Source organism: Sceloporus undulatus, chromosome 1 (assembly GCF_019175285.1).
Source record: "Sceloporus undulatus isolate JIND9_A2432 ecotype Alabama chromosome 1, SceUnd_v1.1, whole genome shotgun sequence".
NCBI classification, from domain to species: domain Eukaryota; kingdom Metazoa; phylum Chordata; class Lepidosauria; order Squamata; family Phrynosomatidae; genus Sceloporus; species Sceloporus undulatus.
In genome coordinates this window covers 367806532-367831796 of record NC_056522.1, presented here as the reverse complement: position 1 = coordinate 367831796, position 25265 = coordinate 367806532, and the positions used below count along the sequence as shown (strand labels likewise).

Sequence of the window (25265 nt, the reverse complement as noted above, 5' to 3'; positions counted from 1 at the left end):
GGCAGTCAAGCAGCTGCTTCAATGTCCGCCCTGCAGATCAGTAGGAGCCTTTCATGGTTGAAATAGGAGCCTTTCTCCCTCATCATTGGTAGGGACTAGGTGGGCACTGGCAACAGATGGAAAGCTGTTTAGTCCACAGATCATTAATATGCATGAATAGGACTGTAACACACACCAGAGTACTTGACCTTTGTACTACCACCTGGAATTATCTGGTTTCACCCCAGTTTGTTTCCAGCAAGCTTTGTTTTCTGTGGGCACCACTTTACCAGTTTGTGTAAGTTGGAACCTTTGAACTGAAGCCAGTTTTGCTTCTTGAAGTGCTTCCAAAAGTTGCATCACCTGTTCAGTTGTCAAAGATTTTATGTAAAGTAGGATTTGTTGATTGGATTCTATACCTTCAGTGATACATATAAAATCTAAATTGACTTTGGTTTACTAAATGGCAGTTTGGTTCATTGACTCCTTTTATGTGTTGTTGTAATGGATGGTTTCCTGCTACATGAATGAGCGGTGAGCTCACATTCTCATCTGATCCCTTTCCTTCTCATTTGTTTGCGGGAGATCGAAGGTCACAGAAAGCTTCCACTTTCACTATGAAACAAATCCAACTCCAGCAGGGAATTATTTAATTTCATCTTGGTTCATATTCCAATGGTTTGTGTCGAGCCTTGTTTCATTTCTTGGAATACAGAATGTACAATTAACTGTTGGCCATTTTAGAATTTTAAATTGACCATTAAACAACAGCATTCTTAATATGTTATGGATGAAGTGAAGTGAGGTAGTTGTTTCTTTGAAAGCACTAAAATTTCCTAGTGCAGTTTCCATGTTCTTAAGGATCCTGATGCTTTGTTTGCATACAAAATTCAAATCTCCCAGTGGTGGTGGTGGAGTTGCTTCCAAGGGCAAGCTAGAGAGAATGATGGAAGGCAAACTTACTGTTAGAGTTCTTCTGATTCAGACTCAGATTATTAGCAGAGAAGGCTGATATGGCCCACAGATTCATATACAGTGGATCCTTGTTATACGCTGGGGTTTGGTTCCAAGATCCCCCGTGTATAACAAAATCCGTGTATGCTCAAGTCCCATTAAGTATAATGACGTAGCAAAATGATGTCCCTAATAAAAAATGGAACATCAAGGTAAATTTATACTTTTTTGGAACATTTTCAAACCGTGTATGCTTGACGTGTATAAAAATCCGTTGTATAAGAAGGGCCGACTGTATTGGTAAAAGGAGCAATGTTATGCTTTGAGGAACTGTTTTTAGGGTGATTTGGGGAAAATTACTCTGGTAAGTAATCTGCTGAATAGAAGGGATACTTTTTAAACTTGAATACAAAGGGCTAATTCTAGCTTCCCTTCTCTGCTTGCACAGGTGCTGGGTGGGTTGAAGGGCAAAGTGCCAGTGCAACAAGAGAAGGTCACACTGGAATTAACCCTTCTGTACTAGGGCATATGGCAATCTTGTAGTTTGGAGAAGAGTAGTGGAACCTTGGTAGGACACACACACACCCTTTAAAAACAGCTCACAGCTCAGTCATTTCTTAGTTTTGGTATGACTGAATTTGTAGTGCTGCCCCTTGCCTTTGCTTTGCTGATCACTGGACTCTCTTCTGTCTGACCCTGTTCAAACTAGCTAAAGCCTCCTAGTTGACAACACAGTTTCAGGCTGCCCTTTTGTAGTGGGCAGTGTGCCTCTTCTTGAGTATGGAAGAGATACTTGCTCCCCTCTCTTCACCCAAAAATCTAAAATAGCTTGAGATGAAATTTGAATTCAGTGTAGCATGACATAACTGTACATTTTTAAGTGGGTGGGCTGGGAAACCGCCTCCCAAGAATGGACTAGCTTCCTCAAGTCTTCACTGTCTGCCCTTAATGTAAGTAAACATCAAACACAGACAACACCTTATTAATGTTTTCAGCCTTTGTGTTTCATTTTTTAAAAAAAATAACAACAACTGAAGGGAAGGAGAGGACAAGGTGGGAAAGACTGCAGTCTTGATTTGTATAAGGGAGATGGGGTCTGTTAGTTGCAGTGGGCAAAATGGTTTTGTTACTGCCAGTGGGACCTTTCCTTCCATTACAGACAAACATGGGCAGCCCTGATTGGGAGTGAGGCTGGGGCAAAGAGTTAAGTGCCCAATTCATAGTCCCTATCTACCCCCTGCTAGATATGTATTATAAATATCAAGCATGGAGGGGACTATAGTTATGAATGACATTGTGTCTGGTTTGGTTCTCAAGCTCACTAATGCACACTGTGTAGTGGTATGGGAATAATATAAAAAGAGAGAGACCCATCTAGAAAACAGTTACTGCTTTTTGCAGAAGGCTTAATTTTTAATGTTTGAGTTGCCATAGTAAGTATAGACAACAAAAGTTTGTGCATACCATTAATAAGTAAACTTTGTGGTGTCATTATTCTTACTGAAGTGGTGTCATTATTCTTACTTCATTAGTATTCTTACTGAAGGTGGCATTCATTCACACAATGAGAAAATATGTAAATAGTTTCTTAAGCTATTAATAGGCACAGCCCCTTTTTTGAATTTGAGACCCTCAGGGCCCTGTTCATTTGTTTTGAAGGTGTTTTTTTTTATAGAGAGAGTACTGCTTTTGACAATTTTTTTTAAAAAATCATGCTGTCCTTTTCAGGTAAATGGTGGTGCATTTAGCTTGGCAGCAGCAAGTGTTTTCTCATCTGTAACATAATGGTTTTGCAGTAGCAACCTAGCAGAATTATGAATTGTTTTTTATGGGTATTTCGGGCTATGTGGCCACGTTCTAGAAGAGTTTCTTCCTGACGTTTCACCAGCATCTGTGGCTGGCATCTTCAGAGAATGATTGCCCGGAAAGGAGTTGGGTATATATATTGTGTGGCCTTGGAAGGCATGAGTGATTTGCAGGTGTATCATTCTGTTGCTAATGGCAGCCTTAGGGTAGGAGGGCCTGCAAAAGAGGATTAGTGTCTGCTTGATTAGTGCTCATTGTCTTCTGGGAAACAACCAAATGCAGTGTGCAAACAAGAATCCAGGAACACGAGATTCTGGGTCAGCCAGAAAAATCAGCAGTAGCAGAACATGTTATAAATCATCCTGGACATAAAATATTGTTTAAAAACACTGAAATTCTGGACCATGCCAACAACTACCATGTCTGGATGCACAGGGACGCCATTGAAATCCACAAACACCTGGACAATTTCAACAAGAAAGAAGAATCCCTTAAAGTAAACAAGGTTTGGCTACCAGTCCTGAATAATAGCAAGATGAAGACTCAACAAATGCAAATGAGAAATCTCCCAGGGTCAGGGGTTTCCCAGCAGACAATGAGCACTAATCAAGCAGACACTAATCCTCTTTTGCAGACCCTCTCACCCTGAGGCCTGCCATTGGCAACAGAACAATCCACATACAAATCACTCCTGCCTTTCCAGGTCACACAATATATATACCCAACTCCCTTCCAGCCAATCATTCTCTGAAGCTGCCAGCCACAGATGCTGGTGAAACGTCAGGAAGAAACTCTTCTAGAACATGGCCACATAGCCTGAACCACCCCCCCCCCCAAAAAAAAACTATGGATGCCGGCCATGAAAGCCTTCAACTTCAGGATTATGATTGTTGATCTCTGACTTAGTTATTGGTGAAGTGACTTCATTCAAACAGTAGGGGTTTCTGGCACAACACATTCCAGGATCAGGGCACAAGTTATGTTATGATGACCATCCTGTTATAAGAGCTATTTGGTATGGAAATGAATATTCTTACTTTAACTCTCTAGTTTTCTCTCTTTACTTTTAGATGATGAACTATTAATTGACAGAGTGCAGTATGCTAGTATGATCAATCCAGAGGATCGATGGAAGGCGCTGCAGTTGAATGGCCACATTGCTCATTTTGAAGCACAAATAAGAGTGAAATGTGATGAGAATTACTATGGCCCACAGTGCAATAAATTCTGTGGCCCCCGTGATGACTTTGTGGGCCACTATACGTGTGACCAAAATGGAAATAAAGCATGTATGGAAGGCTGGATGGGTGAAGAATGTAAACAAGGTACCATATTTCTTATACATTGAAACTGGGATCTAGTGTTTGAATCAAACTTCTAGGGCTTTCTATCAAATGTACTGTTTTCTGAGTCATGCAACTGATAACGCATATCCTACTGTTGACTTCTTTAACAACCTTTGAGTCTTTACTAGACCTTATACTTAAGATCCAGTGACTGAAGATGCTAAGGTCTGAGCCTGGTTCTTCTATATGCAAAACAAGTGCTTCACAAAACAAGCAAAGCTTACAAAATAAGCAATCAAGCTTACTTTGATATCCTACCACCTGAAGTTTTTCAGTTACGCTGATAGAAGCAGGAATGAACTGAAAGTTTTTCTCCTTCCAGTGTACTTCAGCTTTAGACTTGATAAGTTGAACATGCAAATTAATGAACAGATTGAATTAGTTGAGATTTGTATACTTGACATGTATTTAAAGAGTGCTTCAAAAGCCTGTTAAAATACAATGATTTAAACTCTACATGGTTTTTGGGACTTGTACATATGTGTTCTGCCCTCATTCAAGTCTGAATAAAGTATTCCTTAGTAGGGGGATCCATTCATTCACTGCACTTTTCTAGATGAGTCCTTGTCTTTTTTCCTCAAACCCTTTTTTTCAGAAAAATTACAAAGACGGACTACATTGTACATCTCCCGAGTTCTTCATTTTAGAAAAAAATCTACATCTTTCCAAAAAATTAGGGCCAAAACAGATGACCCTGAAGGGGCAGCTTGATGCCTCCCCTTTGAACACCGGGTTGGGACCACAGCAACCACACACCACACCCCCAAGCTGGCTTTCTCAGCTTTGCAGCACAAAGCTGACAGGCAGGTGGCATGATGCCAGCTTGGGGGGCATCAGAGCGGGTGGCTCTGACGCCACCCCCAAACCAGCACAAAAGAGGGGGGGTGTTTTGCCCCTAGACTACCATAACACTTTCAGTCTGAGATATTACAATTCATTTGAACTTGAGAACAACTTTAAATTTTCCAATTTAAAGGAAGAATAGAAAGTACAAGTGACTGAGCCTCCCATTCGTCTGTGTCCTTAGTTTTCTGTGCAGTAGAATTTTCCTGCCACAAGAAATTATTTGTCTGCCTTTTATATTCAGAAAATGATGGTCCAGATATTACAATTTAATACTACTGAGATGTAACATAAAATACATTGAGTATATGTCATTGAAAGTATATTTCAAGCAGAAAATTCAGTTAATGATACAACTTTTTAGTTGCAGGATCAGCTCTTTCTAAAGTGCTGGTACTAACTTATGTTTAATGCTCTTTCTGTTTCTAGCGGTGTGTAGACAAGGATGTAATTTAATCCATGGAGGCTGTACTGTACCCGGGGAATGCAAGTAAGTATATGTAGATTTGTGGGTTTGTGTGTGATTTCTGAAATACTATGTTTCATTAAGGTTGATATGTATTGTGGGAAAGATGTGATGGTGAAAGAGGTTTTCTGGATTTGATATACTGAATTGCCCTTTGGAGGTCTATATATTTTATGTTCCGAAAACCTGTTTTTTGTTGTTGTTTTGTATGACCCAGTATTTCCAAATGGGTTGGTCTGAGCACGCAAGTGCTTTAATATATTATTCATTAAATACCCAATTCTTCATAGTAGGACAAAGTCTGTTTTTATTATAATCAGATTAATTTGTGGTATATAAAGTGGCTTTCTGATCAGTCCCACACTTTTTTTTTTTTTAAAAGGTAAATTGGAATACAGTACCTTTATGAAAACAAATAACATTGAATAGTGCTATCAGACAAAATAGCTGTCATGATGAGCCAGGTGGTTGTGGTGACAAGGCCTATGTATTGCAGGGAACTCTAGGAGAAGAAGATGACATATATGCCTGTGGAATGGAATTGAAACTTCTCCATGTTAAAAGTTGCAGTGATTCTACAAAACAACTACTGTATTGTGTATCGTAGATCTTCTGCTTGCATAGAGTGCTTAAAGCAGCTTACAGATACATTCTCACTCTCTATATATCAAGCCAGCTTCTTTCTATATAACTTTCCCCTTCCTATTACTAGGTCCACACTGCATTTTTTTTCCCTTTATGTAACAAATTGTGTTGTCTTTCTCTATAGTCATATAGCTTAGGGGTGGGGAAAGTGTTGTAGGCCACATACAGTTCCAAATTACAGGGAGTAATAAAAATTACTTGTTTGACAAGCTGTGTAGAAAGATTGTCAGTTTCATTAAAACCATTGCCTACTTTTATTAATGAGCATCTTTGTATAATGCAGTGTGCTCTCCGTCTGGCATTAAACAAATCACATGTGTTTCCTCACTTTATATAATCTCTCATGACCTCCTAAAGAGTGAAGGGTCTGCAACTAGCTAAAAGTTTAGCTCAGAGGAATTTCCTGTCCATAACGTTTTCAGGGAAGATAATGAGATTGCATACTTCCGGATTCTACCATTTAAATAATCAGATATGTGAAGGCTGAGACGCCTAAACTGATTCTGAGTCTGTAAATTGAGTAGTGATAATGAACAGTATGAGAGAGGCTGTACTAGCTGTTCTGGTTTTATTTTGTATTTATTTCAATCAATGCTAGTGTGATGCATTTGAAAGATCACTTTTTAAGGAGTGACATAGGAGACAGAGTTCCAGAATTCTTGATATATTAGGCATTTTTTCAGTGTTGTGATCATAGCACTATTGCCAGTGTCAAACACCCAGATATCGTTTTAACCAAACATAGTTAATCTGAAGTCCCATTGTTTTCAGTAGGGCTTCCTTCCAGGTAATTGCATGTGCTTTGGATAACAGCCATTTCCTGATTATAAAGGCTGTCCGCTCTCAATTGCAAAACAGTTTGAAATTGTACCAAAAATGCACACCTATCAAGACAAAGAGAGATGTTCTGTCTTAAAAGATTATTTATCATTGAGCTATTCATTCAGTGTAATGGCATGAGGCCATTTGAGTTTCTAACATAAAATTGCCTACTTTGCTTCATGGTTCATAATAGTGATTTGAAAACTCATCCCAAGTGGTTTTAACAATTATCCTGGAGCATAGAAAGTTTCCTTGTATAAAGAGTCAGACTGTCAGACCCTCTAGGTCAGGATTGCCCAGGGACTATGCCTGATAGGATATCTCCATGGTTTCTTGTAGGGAGTCTTACTTAGGAATGTCAAGTTCTTTTTTTTGGACTACAAGTTCCATAATCCCCCAGTCAGCATGACTCCTGGCAGTTGCAGTCCAGAAAAGAAACTGTCCCTGGTTCTGTGCTACTGCTGAGAAATGATCTTTCCCCAGCAGTATTCTTTTTATATTACTAAAACTGAATAAGTGTTCTGTTCTGTTTTCTTTACTGCGTGTTTCCCCTCTCAGCTATTCAGGTTGCTTCTGCCATTTAGGTAATAAATCCTCATCCCCCCACTGTTCCTTTCCTGCCTTAAATGTATTGTTTAAAATTTCCAGTGGAAGTATGCATGCAAAGTCTTTCTTTTATCAGGCTGGTCATGTTGTTGTTTTTTAAACTGCTAACACCATTTTAGACACATGGAGACATAATAATGATCTGTGCCCTTGCATGATGGGCAGCTCACTAATAGTTTGGCATGTTCTTGTTTTATTTGAATTGTTCTCATTGAGCTTTACATCCTATTGATCCTTTTAGGGTTCTTATTTTTTAGGCTTAAGTGCATCTTCCTCCTCTTGAGAAATAAATTAGGTTCTTCCTGCCTCTGAAATGTTCTGAGCAGAATTTCAGTGTAGCTGTGCTGCTTTTAGAATGAGGATGTTATTTAAAGAATCTTGCTTAATCAGAGCTCTTAAACAAACCCCTAAAGGAATATTGTGCAGAAAATTAAAATGTTATGAACTGTTAAAAATTCATTGTGCAGACAAGAAAGTCTCTTGAGTTTTTGAAGGGCTGTAAGCGTGTACTCAGGTAGTATGGTATATAATAATAATAATAATGATAATAATAATACATTTTATTTGTATACCGCTTTTCCACAGATCAAAGCGGTTTACAGCTGTAGAAAACCATTACACCATAAAAAACTGTTACAAAACATCTCTAGATAAAAACCCAATTATACAAAATTTAAAACACAGTCATACAGCAAGGTAAGGCAGGGAATCAATGGCATCAGCATACACAACTTCATTTATCAGGGGGGAAGGCTTGACAAAAAAGGAAGGTTTTAAGCCTTTTTTAAAATGTTTCTGGGGGGTTGTCAAACGGAGCTCCTCGGGAAGGCTATTCTAGATTCGCGGGGCCATCACTGAAAAGGCCATCTGGGATGTAGAAACATATTTGGAAGGTGGAATTTCCATAAGATTCTTCCAGGATGTTCTGAGTGTGCAGGGCGGATTATATGGGGAGATGCGGTCCCTCAAGTAGTGGTCAAATACAATACTTGGTTAGGATCCTGTATGTGCATGATTGCAGTACTGTGTGGGTGTTAGTTACTGCCTTTCTGTTTGCTCAGAATAGTATATTGTGGAGGAGCCCCAGGTTATGACTTTATGGTGTATTACAGTATTGGTTCGTCCATACACTTTCCTCTTACCAGTGTTGTTGTCCTTTCATTCTGTTCTCCAGAGAATGTTACTAGCTGAAGAACATAAACAATTAACTTTTTACTTTCAATTGAATTTTTTTTAAAGTCAGTACTTCTTTTAATTAGTTCAAAAACGAGAAAGCTACTTGTTGCCTTACATGATCCAAGATTGTTCTGTACACTGAGCTCAAAAGATTTGTGCCTGCTTTCCTGTAACATTTCTTTGTTTTCCCCTTCCCTACTTTTGATTAATGTATTTTTAATTTTTCCTATGTAAGACACCATGCATAAAGTTATCATGCCATGGTAAAGTGAGGTCTAGTTACATTATCTGTTTTAGAATATCAGCTTATTGGCAGTTTTATTCCAACTATCTTTATTTTCGTATGGTATTAGCAGAGTAATCATTATCCATTACATGAGGACCGTGCTAATGGTTTATGAAGAGAGTCTTAGTGCCTTGCATAGCCACCATCTTGCTACCAGAGATGATGGGGAGAAATCTATAAGTACAACTTTTCCACCATAACAGGTTTCCATAAAGAGTAGTGTTGGGATACATAGTCATTGCAGACCTGGAAACTAAAAATCAGACCAAAACTTTTCAGTGTGTTTCATGTTATGTCCCAAGCAATTGCTTTTTAAAAACTTGTCATCTTAAGCATAAAGTAAGACTGGAGCTGACTTTAAAAATTGGATGCATTCTAGCCTAACTGATGTTCCTCTTGTGCCTTACCGATATACTGTATACTGTGAGCCCTCCTGGAGGTGTGGTGTAGTTGAATTCATAGAACAAGTGAGCTAGATAACTGTAAGCAGAGCATATGATGATAAATTAGTTGGGGAAAGTATCAGTTTACCATTAGCCATTTAATTCTCAATATAGGGTTCGGAATAAACTCTATTCAGCTGCAAATTTATACAGCAGTACTCAGTGAATAGTTCTATTTATTCAGCAACAAGCTGAGCCTAGTAATCTCAAATTTGCTACTATTTCTATCCTTTTTTTGCATTCAGCTGGGACAAATAAGTAAGCTTTCCAAAAGGGTGTCGTGAACATTTTCTCTCTTCAATAAGTTCTTGAGATCTGCAGGGATCTCTGAATCATTTCAAATATGGAAATAGAATTAAAGCTGTCCCAGCACTTCCTAATGTTGGATATGACCATACTTCCTGTTTGGCAGGAAATCTTAATTTACCCTTCCTTGTAAATGTGAAGACTGAATAGTTGACTGTACATAACCTTTTGACCTATAAACACTGTGTTCCTTTGGGTGGATACTGTCTTTTGCTAGTACTGTAATGCATTGTGAAGCTAACGGATTTCCTGTAGTAAGCTCAATGTCAGCAGCATCACCCAGAATTTTCTGCCAGTTTTCCAAGTACCTATAGGTCTCAGTATCTTCTCTAGATTGGGCCTGTCTGTTTTCTCCCCCCAGATATTCCCTAGCAGATGCACATTGTCCAGCATCCTAAATTTAACACAGCAGTCCCAAGCTAGACTGTGTGAACCCATTGTGAAAAACAAAATGGTAGGTAGTAGAGCTATCCGTTACAGATTGCAGCAGCTTAAGCAGTTCATGGCTACAAGTGCAAAAAATATGATGACACTTGCTTATGAGCCCCTGACATCTGGAATGAGCTCCTGAATAGGGGAGATAGATAGATAGATAGATAGATAGATAGATAGATAGATAGATAGATAGATAGATAGATAGATAGATAGATATAATTTTTATATATGGCCCATTTTTCTTTTTACTGTGATTTGGGGCAGAAATGTTGGCTTCATCAAAAGTGCTAGTGATTAGTGTTAGAGTCTGAATTTTTGAAGGCACTGTTTACCACTCCACTTTCCATCACTTCCCCACTTCCCATCTGTGATGGGGAAGTAGTGTCATAGAAGCCTTGGGGCATGTGGTATTTCAGTACCACAAAGCTGAAGTATATGAATGCAGTGAATAAAGCCTAGCGACTAGCTATAGAAACCCCTGGCCTGGGCAGGGAAATTTGTCAACCAGTCCTGGATGGGATCATATTTCCCCTAAAGGACGAAGTTCACAGCTTGGGAGTACTCCTGGACTCATCCCTACAGTTGACATCTCAGGTAGATGTGACGGCTAGGAGTGCTTGCTATCAACTTCAGTTGATACGCCAGTTGCGACTTTACTTGGACCGGACCTTGAAGCAGTGATACATGCACTGGTAACCTCTTGTCTTGATTTCTGTAATGTGCTCTACATGGGGCTACCTTTGTGCCAAGTTCGGAAGCTTCAGTTGGTTCAAAATATGGCAGCCATATTGGTTACTGGTACTTCCAGGTTTGACCATATAACACCTGTATTAAATCACTTCACTGGCTGCTGATTAGCTTCCGGGCACAGTACAAGGTTTTGGTTATTACCTTTCAAGCCCTATATGGTTTAGGCCCAAGTTACTTGAGGGAACGCATCTCCCTATATAATCCGCCCCACACTCTTAGAACATCCAGGAAGAATCTACTAGAAATATAAATGACTAGATTGTCTATGACTTCCCAAAGAACCTTTACCACCACTGCCCCTAAATTAAGGAATAGCCTGCCGGAAGAGATCCGTCTCATTATCAACTTGAACGCTTTTAAGAAGGCAGTCAAGACGGAGGTCTTCCGGCGGGCCTATCCATCGACCCTGTTTAGGACCCATCCTTTAGCCTTAATGATGATTCTGTGTAATTCCACTGTTAGAAAACCCCTGTATCATGACAAACTAGTCTTAACTGATATTGTTATTGTTGAGATGATGTATTTTAATGGATTTTATTGATCATAATTGTATGTTTTTATCAGATTTTAACCCTGCCTCGATCCGGAAGGGAGAGGTGGGAAAATATAAATATATTATTACTATTATTATTACATACATGGGAATCTGCAAGCACATCTCTAAAACATACACCCACAATAGGATAATGATGTTTGTAGAAGGTGGGGAATTAAATTCAAAGAGAAGACCTGGCAAGATCCAATATTAAAAAGGCTGACACTAGTTTTTTGATCTTGGAACTGCTATCCTTACCGAGTTTGTTAGAGGGGAGGAAGGAGGTGAAATAGGATGAGGTGTTCTACCATGTATGTTTGTATTTGTAAAGATACTAACAAGTAGATACAAGTAAAGCATGCCCTTCTAAACTTTCTACTTTTTCTGCCCTCATTGCAGAAGCTGTGGTTCTTAAATCACTTTGTCTTATCCTTTGACCCCTGTGCCTTTTTTGTTTCATTTCAAACCTGGAGTTATTTGACCTACAGCAATTAAAATCGTGACCTTGTTTTTCACCTTCATCTATCTGTGGCAAGTTGCACTTTGGAAAGCCCTTGGTTTGTTCTCAAAGGTTGACAATTGTGGAGTCCGAGAAATGTCTATCTGAAAACTAACCCCCAAGGTGGGCCTTACTCCCAAGCAAGAAAGTATTTACACCTAAGACATATGTTTGTTTTCCTGCTTCCCCACTACCGCCCTGATATGACGAAAAGTACTGTAGAATCACTACTGACTACTCTGTGTGATAACCAAATGCATACAGTGTTAATACAGCAAGAGCTTTTGTCTTGTGAGCACCTAGCAACCCCTGTTTATGGAAACTCTTAATTATCCAAATGAACTTGCTGTCCCTTGAAACATGTTGATAGTGTAGTACAAGATCTTTACAACCTGCTGGATGAAGGGATTAGACAGAATTTTGGAAACCACAGACATTTGCGTTATTCATTCTTTGGAAGTTTAGCTGTTTGCAAGCAAGGATCTTCTATGCAGAGAGGGCTGGTTTGCATAGAGCTACACAAAACTGATGAAATGAACTTCTAAGAAAACTTACTTTGCTGTGACTTAGTGTACTGTTTAATAGCTTTATGGTGGTGCTGGATGAGATCTTCGTAGCAGTTTATGAATCTTAAATGGAAATGTAGTTCCCAAACGATTCCTCCCTGAATTATCCCAGGTGGTTTCTAGCGTTCTATTTGTCTTCTGCAAGCTGGTAGAGGTTACTTGGTAGAAACATATTAAAGAATCAAATTAAGGAACCAGTATTAAGGGCCTTGTTCATATTAACCAATTGTGTAAAACACTTTGCTCAGTTTAAAATACTGTCCTTTTAAACACTGTTTTTTGATAGTGTGAACATACTACTATTATGTTCTTTCTGTGAAGAGTAAGTGATAAGGGCACCAAATGGATAGGTGGTAGACAGGTCACATCCCTACACTTTCCTCATAGGAGAAGAGGAGTATGATTTGCCCTCCAATTCTTGATGAATTATTATTCCTCTTGTGCTTCACCATTGGACAGGCTTGCTAGGACTGACTAGAGTTGTAGTCCAGCAACATCTGGAGAAACACAACATTGTCTACATCTATTCCAAAACTGGGATAGGCAATTTTAGTAGTCTAAGGTGACATATAGCCACCCCTCCCCAGAACCTGAAGGCTGCACACTCCTCTGCATCCCCACCACCCTTTTTAAAAAAAATGCATTTGGGGCAGAAAATTGGAGAAAGCCTGGGAATCACAAAAACGACCGTGGACACTTTCCCCACTTTTGTTCTATCAACTACCAGGGACCAGAAGAAAGTACCATAAACATCTTTAGATGGCAATGGCATTTTCGGCTTAACCAAGGGGGGTTAGCCATATAGCCACATTTGGGCTTAGCCAAGGGGTTAATATTGACACACAACCCCAATGGCCCTCAGTCTATATGCTTCTTACTTCTTCTATATCATGTCATAGTCTCTCAATCTGTATCATCCATGTATTGCAAACATGGGTAGAGAAGTATTCCCAAAGGTTGCTGCTGCTCTAGAGACTATGTCCAAACTTGTCTGTTTATAAGAAATGCTATAATATAAGCCTGTTCTTTGTGGGTAGCACAATAAACCTAGCCAATAGTAGGCATTGGCTAGTTTATTGTGCTACCATATTTTAGTAGTGACTTGATTAGGTCAGTGAAAATGACACAAAAATGTGTGTGAACTTTTAGGGCCTCCATGTGTCTTTCTCAAAAGAACGTACAAAAAGCAAGGAAGAGAAGTGGGGATTTGGTTTTAAAGTCATGTCTGCATGTTTTCTTCAGATGTAAGGATACCAAAAGGCTGGCAGACTTTCCAATTGGGCTCATCAGGTATCCCATTTTCACCTGCATGGTCCTCAGGCTTGCTGGGAACAGGAAAAGCAATAAAGAAAAAAACAGTTCTCTGTTTTGAAAATACAAACACACATACCATGGAAAAGCCAGACTGCTTCTATTCATCACAAAGGACACAAAGGTCCTTTGTAGGCAGAAATATTGTGTCCTTCAAATGGTAAATAATAAAAGCAGCCTGTTAATGAACAAACTATTTCATACATCATCCTTTTAATTTTCTGTAGCTGCTGTGAGCTTGAAGAACATTATTGCTGCTGCAGTTCTTTGTGCATGTAGGTGGAAGTAATCCTCATGGAAATCAGTAGGATTTGTTAGTGGATAAGCATGCTTGGGATTACAGCAATTGTGACACAACCCATTTAGATCCCATTGAAGTAAATGGGATTAAGCAGTATAGCTGTCTGCAAATTTGCAGGTTAAAACTTGCAAGAGTTTTGTGGGGGTTTTTTTATTATTATATCTGAGCTTTTAAAAGAATGAAGAGCAAATGCCCCATACTTTCTCCCACCACCATAGTACATACCTGGACATTTTCTCTATTATAATTATTTTTAAAAACAACCAAGTGTGTGTGTGTTGTTGCAGACCAGTGAATGGAATTGTGTTTCTCCTTTATATGCCCATTAATAGAAGTCAGTATCCTCTTGGGAATCATCACATTGTTTCTTAATCCTTATGTAGAGTGTGACTAGTACATAGTGACACTCTAAAAGCAGGAAATGCTGTTAACACTTCAGTATTCTGTTACATTCTGAATAACTAGCCTGCTTTAAATAATAAATGTCATGCCCTGAATATGTGTTTTATAGATAATTAAGCATCATGTTGCTAATATTTAACATGCACTTATGTCTAGGTGTAGTTATGGTTGGACGGGAGATTTCTGTGACAAATGTGTCCCCTATCCAGGCTGTGCTCATGGGATTTGCACCGTCCCATGGGAGTGCAAATGCGAAACCAACTGGGGTGGCCTGCTCTGCAACAAAGGTACCAAACTTCCTTCACAATAATAAATAAATATATCTCATTACTAACTGATAACTTGATAACTGTTGTTTATAAAAGAGTGTGCTTACTAGAGGGCATCTGTTTTCTAACTTGGGTGCCACTTGTCTGATTGCTTCCTTGCAGCAGATGAGTTTCAGAGCTTCTACACTTAACAGTGTGAGGGTTTGATGTGCTGACTCCTGTGAGATTGTCCCTATTTTGTCTTTGTATTTTGTACACTGGCAGAAATCACTAATGGCAAAGTCAAAATGTACCACAGGGGAAATGTAGGTACGGGTGGCATGTGTGTTAAAACTAGAGAGGAGTTGTGCTTGCCTGTACTCCTTTGGGAGGTACCAGATAGCCATCTACTTTTCCTTTTGTGTATCATATGACTACCGTAACCCTCTTTTCTGTCTAGATTTAAACTATTGTGGAAATCATCACCCATGCGTGAATGGTGGAACCTGTATGAATACGGAACCAGATGAATATAGCTGTGCTTGCCAAGACGGTTACTCTGGAAAGAACTGCGAAATTGGTACTGACAGCAATTGCTTGTATTATCTAACCTGTTATTATTATTATTATTTATGTATATCCCACCTTTCTCCCAAAATAGGGACTCATAACCAAAAGAATAGAACAGCTGGAACCTAGCATCTAAATTGTTAAAGACATCTTTAACCCCACATCTGTAATAATGCCAGAGAGAAGGGGCTTTTCTTAGGTGAACAATAAGTATACAAATGATTGACATTTTCTTGTAAAGTGATTGTGGAGAACCTCGAACACTAGGGCCAAAACTCTATTATTTTATGGCCAGTGACCTACCTGGTTGGGGGGATTGGGGAGGTGTAATCCAAAAAGTAACTTTGCAAGCTGTGTTTCATCTGCTTTAGGCAAATGGGCTTCAGAAGTAAGGAATCACCATTCAGGCATACAGTAGAGGTATATCATCCTCTTGGTTTGAGGTTCTTCTTTTGATGAGAAACATGTAGCCGAGGGGTTGGGGTACTTCCCAGATCCTCCAAATGTCCCCATTGCATTTTTTAAAAAAAAAAAATCACAGAAAGGATCATCTAGGCTCCAAGAGATGCAGTTGGGTTCCTTTACTCTGTTTCAAGCTCCACCACCCCTCTAAAGGCCCCAAATAGTGAAAAGTGAATGTTATACTAGTGGGAAGTTACTTCGAATTTCATCAAAATGGCAGTGGTGTCATCTAGATATGTGACCTAGAGGATCCCTAAGTGTGCCTTCAATGCACCACAGCTGGCCCCCTCCAGTGTAACACCATTCCCTGAGGGTTAGGGCATAAAAGGCCCTTTCTGTTAAATAAGAAAGTCAGAAGGTGAGAAATAGATGATGAAGAAGTGGATGACTTCCTGAGTTTGGAAATTATTTCTTTTCTTCAAGGATTGAGAAACGCATTCAAAGTCTTATCAGGTACCCCTGATAGTAACTGTAGTAAGTAAGGCAAATTAAGGAGACCATGCTTTATTCCGAGCAATGGAAATAATGTTGGGAAATAATTGGAAAATAGTAAAAACATGTTTTTTTGAGTGTTGGGAAATCCTGATGACAAGAATCCTGGATTAATGCAAATCTTCACAGTTTCAGACTTATTCTATGCAAAATTTGCATGTGGTGTGTTCTGTTTTGAGCGTTTGTTTTGTTTTTTACAGAAAACAGCATTTTTTTGTGTGGAAAATAATATTTCAGTGCAGAAATATTAATTCCTGCAGAGCAAATACTGCTTTCTGCACAGAAAATGGTGTGATTTGGGATATATTCTACATAAAATTCATAGTTATTTGATGTAGGTAAAAAACTGTAATTTCTCCACAGGAATTAATATTTCTGCATTGAAATTTTTTTTCCATGCAGAAAGTACTGGTTTCTGTGCAGAAATTGTTTTGGTGTGCCAAAAGAAATCATGTGCAAATTTGTCCCAAATTGTGAATAGCCTTTGAAAATCTGCAAGAATTTTGAAGACTTTCTCACAGTGTGAAGAAAAATGCTGAAATTACTCATCGCTACCTTTGAGAAAAAACTTGAAGAATTACATCCTTATTTATTACATACTCAAGAGATAGGGGGTTTGAACCTGGGTTCAAGTACTGTTCTTTCTTTTCTCCTTAGCTGAGCATGCTTGTGTATCAAACCCTTGTGCTAATGGTGGAACATGCCATGAAATATTATCAGGCTTTAAATGCCAGTGTCCTGATGGCTGGAGTGGACCAACATGTGCAATTGGTAGGTATAGCTTGGTATATACTTTGCTGCAGAAGAAATAAATAAATATTCCCTTGTGCACCTGAGAATTTAACAGGTGACTGATTTGTGATGTGCCGCTCAATTGCATTTCCTTCTTTATGTCACAGTTTTGTATTGTCACTCAGTTACAGTTTTATTAAGTATGCATGATTTTAAAAAACCAAAAACATCTGAAAAACAACAAAACCCCTTTCTTCCTTCACCTTAAATTTCAGTCATCAGTTTGTCAGAGGAAGTGCCATATTAGAAATAACATCACTTTGCATGTCAACACAAGGGGAAGGCCCTTAAGATGGTGAGCTTTTAATCAGTCAGAACCTTTGTAACTTATATTGAGATTAGTCAGTATAATACTGCACATCACCTAATAGGTGTAGTTGTTTAATAAAGAGTTCTCCAAAGTGTTGTTGTGATCATTGCTGCTAACTAAGATGTGTCTACATGGTAGTGTTCTGAGAATCAAAGTAATATGTATGCCATTCTGTGATACAATTTGTTTTTAAAAAGTATCTGATTCTCAAACATTATGTTGCAAAGTCAAGCCAGGAGTGTGTTCATGCATGTGTACATGTGTGTGCGCTTAACAAGATACAAACAAGAAGATTCTACTTTATCAAGAGTAGCTGAATTCAATATGTTCCAGTAGGAGCATCTGAAAGCATTATCTGAAAAGCAAGGTGCTACTGCTCAGCCGTAAAACCCCATGAAAGTTTTGCCTAAGGGTCGCCATAAGTCTGAAGTGACTTGAAAGCACAAAACAATAACAAATGGCACCCCCCCATCTGACATTTTCTATAGTGTTACAGCCCATGTTGCACATATATGTGTGTGTACACACACACTACACACAAACACAAGGCTTTTAATGAATAAAAATAGGAATAAGCTGAAGATGGACTAGTAAGTAAGAAATATTATTGTAGGAAAGCATTAACTATACAAGTCTTGATTGTTTTGCTCTCAAGTCTGCTTTCCACATTCCATTTTGAAATCAAAAGATTTTTGCAACTCCCCACACTTAAAATCATAGACAGTTACATAAATGCACATGTCCACTTAGTGAACTGCTCTGGTGTATGTAAAATGCATTATTATCTTTTCCTGATACGGAAACACATGGACAAGAGACATGACCTTACATTGGATGTTGAAGGTCTTCAAATCTATTTGTGAGCTTAGACTGCCTTTGTCTAGAAGAAAGGTGAGGAACATATGACCCTACAGATGTTTCTGGATTACAGTGTGCCTCGTCTCTCACCATTAACCATAGGTGCTGGCTGAGGTTGAAGAAAGTTGCATTGGACCATAGATTCTCCACTGCACTCTGTATATGTCTGCTAGATCCCTCTTTCTGTGCTTTGAAAACATATGTGGTGGTCCTAAAGCTTTCTCATACCACGCTTTGCCTCCCTTAGATATTGATGAATGTGCATCTAATCCTTGTGCTGGCGGTGGAACCTGTGTAGATCGCATTAATGGGTTTGAATGTATATGTCCCCAGCAATGGAAAGGGCTAACCTGCCACCTTGGTAAGTTTTGATGCTTGAAAGATAACTTTTGGGGAACAAATTTTACATTCATTATTTTAAAGTAGTTACCTTGTGTAATTGGTTCCTTTAATGCATTGTCCCTTCGAGCTGGTGCCTTCCAGATCATGTTTGCGTACAAGCCTGATCATCCCATCTTTGGCAGGCACCAGCTTGGGCAAGGCTTCTTTAACATAGTAGCTACTGCTTACTCGGTGGGAGAACTAGAGTGTGTAAACTGCTCCTATGAGCTCAGGGGCTCTCGATGAGCAGTGTTATATTCTATGACTTTCCTGACTCAATGCAAACTAGAACAGTGGGTAAAAATGTCTCCGGCATGATAGTGGTGATCTTAACTCTGTGGTGGGTGAAACTCAGGCATGCTTGCACTTTTGATCTATTGCAGTTCATTATGGGATACATTTTGGCTTCTAGTCCCTTACTGTGTTGTCTTTGGCTCTCCTCCTCTCCCCCCCCCCAAAAAAATTCTGCACCTTGCTTGACCCATATGGCATGTGCATGCTTTAGGGATATGCAGAGGCATCTCAGCAAAATCTGCAAATGCCTGGATATGTTGCATTTTTCTGTCATCTCTTGATATCCTTTGATATGCAGTACAGTATTGCATGCACTCTCCAGACGTGAAAATGGATTGGTTGTGCTTACAGCCTATCAGGCCACAAGCTTTACTACCTTTTGTGTCAGGAGAGTGAAGAATGACAACATAACACATACAAACTAGTTGTCCACATACAATGAATACCTTTATTCCACCAAAATGCTGCACTTTCTTGCCACTTTTGTGCATTTTCCTAGATAAGTTACAAGTAATCCTTGTTTAAGATATCAGTTGAACAATGACTAGCACAGAAACAGCCACTGCTCATTGTTTCCAAACAATTCTTTTACTACATTTCTGCTTCCTAAAGACTTTAGACAATAGCTTGTTCAGATTTCTTCAGCTATTTCTCTGATTTGTAATAGAATTATAAAATCTGATTCTTTGGATGCATCCATGTTGAAAATATCAGCAAACATACCAGCAGAAGAGAGTCAACTCCGTGACATCTAGCTGATAGTTGGAAAACATGGAAACTTTGCTTTGGTGCAAGGGCAGTCTATTTCTGGGTTTGTTCTTCACTCTCTGCTTTTCTTTCTCTTCTTTCACAGATGCTAATGAGTGTGAAGGGAAACCTTGTCTTAATGCTCATTCTTGCAAAAATCTTATTGGTGGATATTACTGTGACTGCATTCCAGGATGGAAGGGAGTAAATTGTCACATCAGTCAGTATTTAATTTTGAGTATATACATTTGACCCTAAAAATAATTTTATTTGTAGACTAAAATGGAACATTGTTCTTGATTCCTAGCTTAAGGATTCTCTGGCATTTCCAAACATAATTTTTAAGCCTTTTGAAAAACCAGCAAACACACAAAACATGTAAGGTGACTCCTTCAGAAGATGTTTCCTTGCATCTAAAGCCTTAGCTTTTTGGTTGTGGAATGAACTAACTGCAAGTAACTGAGGAACTCTGGTCTTGGGGGAGATTTGTATGGGGATTTTAGTTTGCATATTGCCTGCAATTATTATTTAGACTCTTATCAACCATACTTGTATATCCTTTACTCTGGAAAACATCAGATTGTTTGAAGTAATGAACAAAAATTTCTAGTCTCAGTCTATTCATTTGAATGACATACCAGACTTTTTAATGTCTTGCATATTTTATTCCTAGAAATCAGTGATTGTCATGGGCAGTGTCAAAATGGAGGGACTTGTAAGGTAAGGCTGAATTAATTTTTTTTTAAATGCTGTGTGGTACAATTTAAAATTCAAAGCCTGCAAAGTAATAATCAATAGGTATCAACATGGCTAGAAATGTGCATATACTGTAGGAGCACACATTCTGGCCACTGTTTAGATTCAGTTCATATACAGTACAGTGTAGCCATTGCATGTCCCAACACTAGTATTAGAGACTGCCCATTCATTCTGCACATGTTTACAATTTCCCTTTAAGGATTTGACAGGTTTTAGCCAGACATTTTGTAGTGAGGAGATGGAAAGATTCTTTTGTGAAGGGAAATGGTAGGTTAATAAAACGATCACATTCTCTGTACATACAGTCAAGTTGAGCACATTTAAGCTCTGTTGATTTCAGTGAAAGGAATATTATAGAATGAAGTTTGTGCTACATTGTGCTTCAGTAGTTTAAGGTGACTACCAGTGTGGAGCAAGATTATTGGGTGTAATGTTGCTTGTGTGTAGATGCATGCATGCACACAAACTGTTTCCATTCAGCAAACAAGGCCTGTTGTTGGTCTTCACCCTTTAAAATATAACATAAGTTGAAATTTCAAGGAGAAGAGTTTAGATTCTCACACAGGAAGTCCGTCCTCATACAGGTCTCTTTGTGGGTTATAGCATTAAGGTTAGATAGGAATACTGTAGCTAAGGAAACAGAGTAAAATATGGTTGCTGAAGTCAAATTTATGTGAACTGTCTGGGTAGCAAATGAGGAAAATTGTTTCACTGAAGTAGCCATGGGATAACTTTGAAGCAAACCAATTAATAATAATAATAATAATAAAACTTTTATTTATATACCGCCCTTCCTGAGATCAGGGCGGTTTACAACATAAAACAAGCAAATTAAATAGTAGTATTAAGTGGCAACTATCCAAGAATTCTAAGAATTCGAACATGAAATGCTGAGCTACTTACTCTGGTATGTAACTTCTCTGTGACATCAGGCTCTGCACCACAAGGTTGGAAGGCAACTGTTGAAACAACTGCATTTCTTTCTGAGAGGGCTCAGCATCTATCCAAGAATAAGGAACTTGATTTTACCCTGTAATATTTCCACTATGGTTAACCAAATCAGTTGCAGTTTCTGATAAATTATGAATACAATCAATATAGATGTGAAGAAGAATACCTAACAGATTTTTTGTGGATGTCAATAGACTTGAATGGATAATCAGTTTTCCAGGTGAAATTGTGTCCCAATATTCACTGTCCCAGTGTTCACAGATATCTTCACCTGAAGGCATCAGGATTAAAAAACAACAACCAGTTACCTGTGCAAGCTTGGTGTTAAAATGTAGAAGATATTCAAGAGTGGGAATCATGCAGTTCCCCAAATTTGTTGAACTGAAAATCCTAGCAGTCCTAGCCAATATAGACAATGGTGAAGTATGCTGGGAGTTGACAGTGTTAGCAATATCTGGAAAACAACATGATTTCCACCCCTGAAGGTAGAAGGTAGGCAGAAATAATCTCCACTTGAACAAGTTTTAAAAAATCGGACTTAGATTGTTGATGGAAAATATCACTTTCCATGGTGAAGAGAAGTGGTTATTGGAACACAAGGGAACAACTACAAAAATGTCTTGAGATTCAGATTGCAGTGGTGAGAACAATCGGCATGGAAGGTGAGGAACCTCAGGGTCTGCCTTTTCCCCATATGAATCAACCCAAATCCTGAAGTCTGCCTCTGAGACCTTTTTCTTTCCCTGTTCAAAAGGTGGGCTTGGCAGATTGCAGTTTGGAAATGAGACATTTTTCTATGGCACATTCTCTCCGAGGCATTTTCCTCTATATAGTCATCGTCATCTTTTTAGTACCAGGTGATGATGTAATTCTCCAGCCAGTTGGTCCCTAGGTGCCTGCTACAGGTAGATCAATCTGCTCTGTTCAGTTTGCATTGGTAGGCAGAATACAGTGTAAAGATAGTATTGTAGACTAACAGTTTTGTTTTACTTTTTTGATATATTTATTCATGGATTTATAGCTGTGGCATTTTATTGTATTGATTGTAGATTATATTGTTACAGATGTCGTTGTATTTACTATGAATAGTTTATGTTTTCAAGTTACTTCAAGATTACTTTGATGGTGGGAAATGACACACAGTTTAAATGATGTATATGAATTAACATTCCTACTATCCGTTGAAAATGAACACTCTGATTTTAATATCTCCCTTTCTTTAGGCTGATGTGAATGGGTATCATTGCATATGCCCTCATGGGTTCGTTGGGAAAAATTGTGAAACAGAAATTGATGAATGTATGAGCAACCCATGTCAAAACGCAGGTCACTGTGATAACCTGGTGAATGGATTTCGTTGTGTGTGTCCACAAGGCATCTCAGGAGAATTTTGTGAGGTGAAGGATACTTTGGAATTCTTAATACTGTGGATTAATTGAATTCTGGAAAGAGCCCTGTTCAAAGATGGAAAATGGAGTAACCCAAGGTTTTAGAAATGTAGTAGCCTTCTTCCTTACCCATTTAAATTGAAAACAGCATACTACTTGTGCAGGGGGATGCTGGTGGCCATAATGGACAGATGTATTCATTTAAAAAAACAAAAACCTCTTGCACTTTTTCACAAACCAGGCATAGGACAGGTTACAATATAGTGCTTGGCATGCAGCGAAAGTATACAGCTACCACTAAGCATCAGAAATTTTAAATGGGTACCTTCTTCTGTCAGCTGCCTTCTTCTCATGCATGGCCCAGCTCTCTAACCAAACACTGGCTGATGTTGGTGCTGGTCTAACCTCGTAGTAGTTCTCAACCTGTGGGTCGCACAGTCCATCTTTCACAGGGGTTGCCTAAGACCATCAGAAAACACATATTTCCAAAACAGGGGTGTTCAGTGTGAACTCACTCACCCCACCTTCATTCTTTTTGTGTTTACTAGATCTGAAGGGGAATTGTAGCCACATTGGATTCCCATTTGCATTGAATCTAGTATCTGTTAAAGCATTAAGTGTATGCTAGTTAAGTTTGGCAGGCTAGTGCAATGAGTTTTTAAGGCCAAAGACAAGTGTGATTACTCTGGATGCATGTGATAGAGATTTTTTTTTAAAAAAAAATGTTATATTTACTGTCATAGCACATTGGTTCTAAGTTAGGACAGGAGGTAGGCTCAGACTGGGTTATGGAAGCTGTTAGCATGGGTTTCTGTGGATGGAGCAGAGTGGTAGACAAAATGGAGGCTGGAGAACCCCCTGTGGGCCTACCCCTTCTCTAACAAAGGAAGGGCAAAGATTGATACTGTACTCTTGTTTGAAGGAAGAGGAAATAGAGATTGAGAACAGCAATCTACATATCAAAGAAGTGGTTACTTAAAAAGATCCAAGACCTTGCTATCTATCCCCCAATCCCATTAGTTGTTATGCTTTTTTAAAGTGGTACATGAATACCTTTTGTTGTCAGATCTTCTCACTAAACATGTGAAGTCTGCAAATGGAGGAAATTAGGTCTCGGGTTACATAAATACCAGAGTAGGACTTGATTAGTATTCTGCTTCTGAGCTTCGGGTGTTTGTTTGTTTGTTTGTTTGTTTGTTTGTTTTCAGGATAACAAATCGTTTAAAGAGGTATAAACTTTCTCTCTGTTGTTGTGTGACTTTAAGTCATTTTCTGATTTATGGGAACCCCATCACAGGGTTTTTGTTTTTTTGTTTTGGTTTGCATGATTTGTTCAAAGGGAATCTTACTCTGAAACTGAGAAGGTACAATTTGCACAAGGTTACCCAGGGGTTTTCCATGATCGAGTGGGATTTGAACCCTGGTCTCCAGGTGTCTTAGTCCAGTACTGAGACCACTATGCTGCAATGACTCGTTCTCAGTGTGATTCCTGTGATCCTTTGTGTGCTCCTGCATAGGACAACACTGGAGGTGCTGTGTGGTCTGGACTATTTACTGGTTGGTATGGAGGCACCCAAGTATGGATACTCTTTCTGCTCTGTCTGCAAAATATCTTAAAACTTTTCTTCTTCTTCATTGTCTGTGTGATTCACACATATGAGATGTTCTGCACCTACAAAGACACTGTTGGAACTTTCCACAGCTGGTGCAGGTTGACTTCTTACAATGATCTGTAACTTTTGGTTATCAGATGAATAATGATGAGATTTGGCAGAATGCCCTTAGCATCTCAGGAAGTGTCTACCTCACATTCCATTCAAGTTTTTTCATCCCACTACAGAAGCTAAACTGTAAAAGGGAAGCATACATTAGTAGAAGGAAGCAAATGGGGGATGTCTGATCATTCTGGAAGAGATGTTCTCTCTACCTCCCCCCTCCCCTTAACAGCCTGCCTTGTTAGAAAAAATACAAATTTTAAATTCTGTGTAGGCAAAGACCATTTTGAGTGTCTTCAAAGTAAGTTCAGCTTTGCTGGAGTAATGGAAAAAATTACGGTGAATGTACCCCAGCCAAAGTATAGAATCTTTCTCTTATAGGTGCTGTGTCTGCTTTGCTGATAGGTGGGTCCTGCCTTAAAACAAATGTAGTTGACATAAGACCAACTACATTAAGATTAGTAACTTCCTTATAAGGACTTGTCTATGTAAAGGTTTACATCCTGCAAGACTTGTTTAAGGTTGGCACGTTCATCACAATAATAGTAACAAATCAATTTTAAACCACCTTTGTAAATGTACACATTCACAGAATTAGAAAGACAAAACCTACTTGCTGTATATGAACAGAATGTTCATAAGTTTCTGCATAGGATGCAAAAGAGGAGCTTAAATTAAAAATAAGACTAGGCTAAGTAGCTGTTACATAATTGAAAGGTATCTGATGAGGAACTCTTACAGTAAGGGCATATTCAAAATCCATGTGCAGTTTTTTGCACAGATTTAAACCCAATGAAAAGCAGTTAAAAGTGTGCCGGTAA

At 38.8% G+C, this 25265-nt stretch overlaps 1 protein-coding gene across 1 annotated transcript in view; it reads left to right on the top strand.

The window, feature by feature from the left end:
* JAG2 (jagged canonical Notch ligand 2) overlaps nt 1-25265 on the top strand; it is a 57137-nt gene that overhangs the window by 3816 nt on the left and 28056 nt on the right. The window contains exons 2-10 of the mRNA XM_042438625.1: nt 3810-4064; nt 5358-5418; nt 14634-14764; nt 15186-15305; nt 16907-17020; nt 18457-18570; nt 19738-19851; nt 20305-20351; nt 22565-22738. Coding sequence (XP_042294559.1) covers nt 3848-4064; nt 5358-5418; nt 14634-14764; nt 15186-15305; nt 16907-17020; nt 18457-18570; nt 19738-19851; nt 20305-20351; nt 22565-22738 — 1092 coding nt within the window. The 5' untranslated portion in view covers nt 3810-3847. The remainder of the gene's footprint in view (nt 1-3809; nt 4065-5357; nt 5419-14633; nt 14765-15185; nt 15306-16906; nt 17021-18456; nt 18571-19737; nt 19852-20304; nt 20352-22564; nt 22739-25265) is intronic.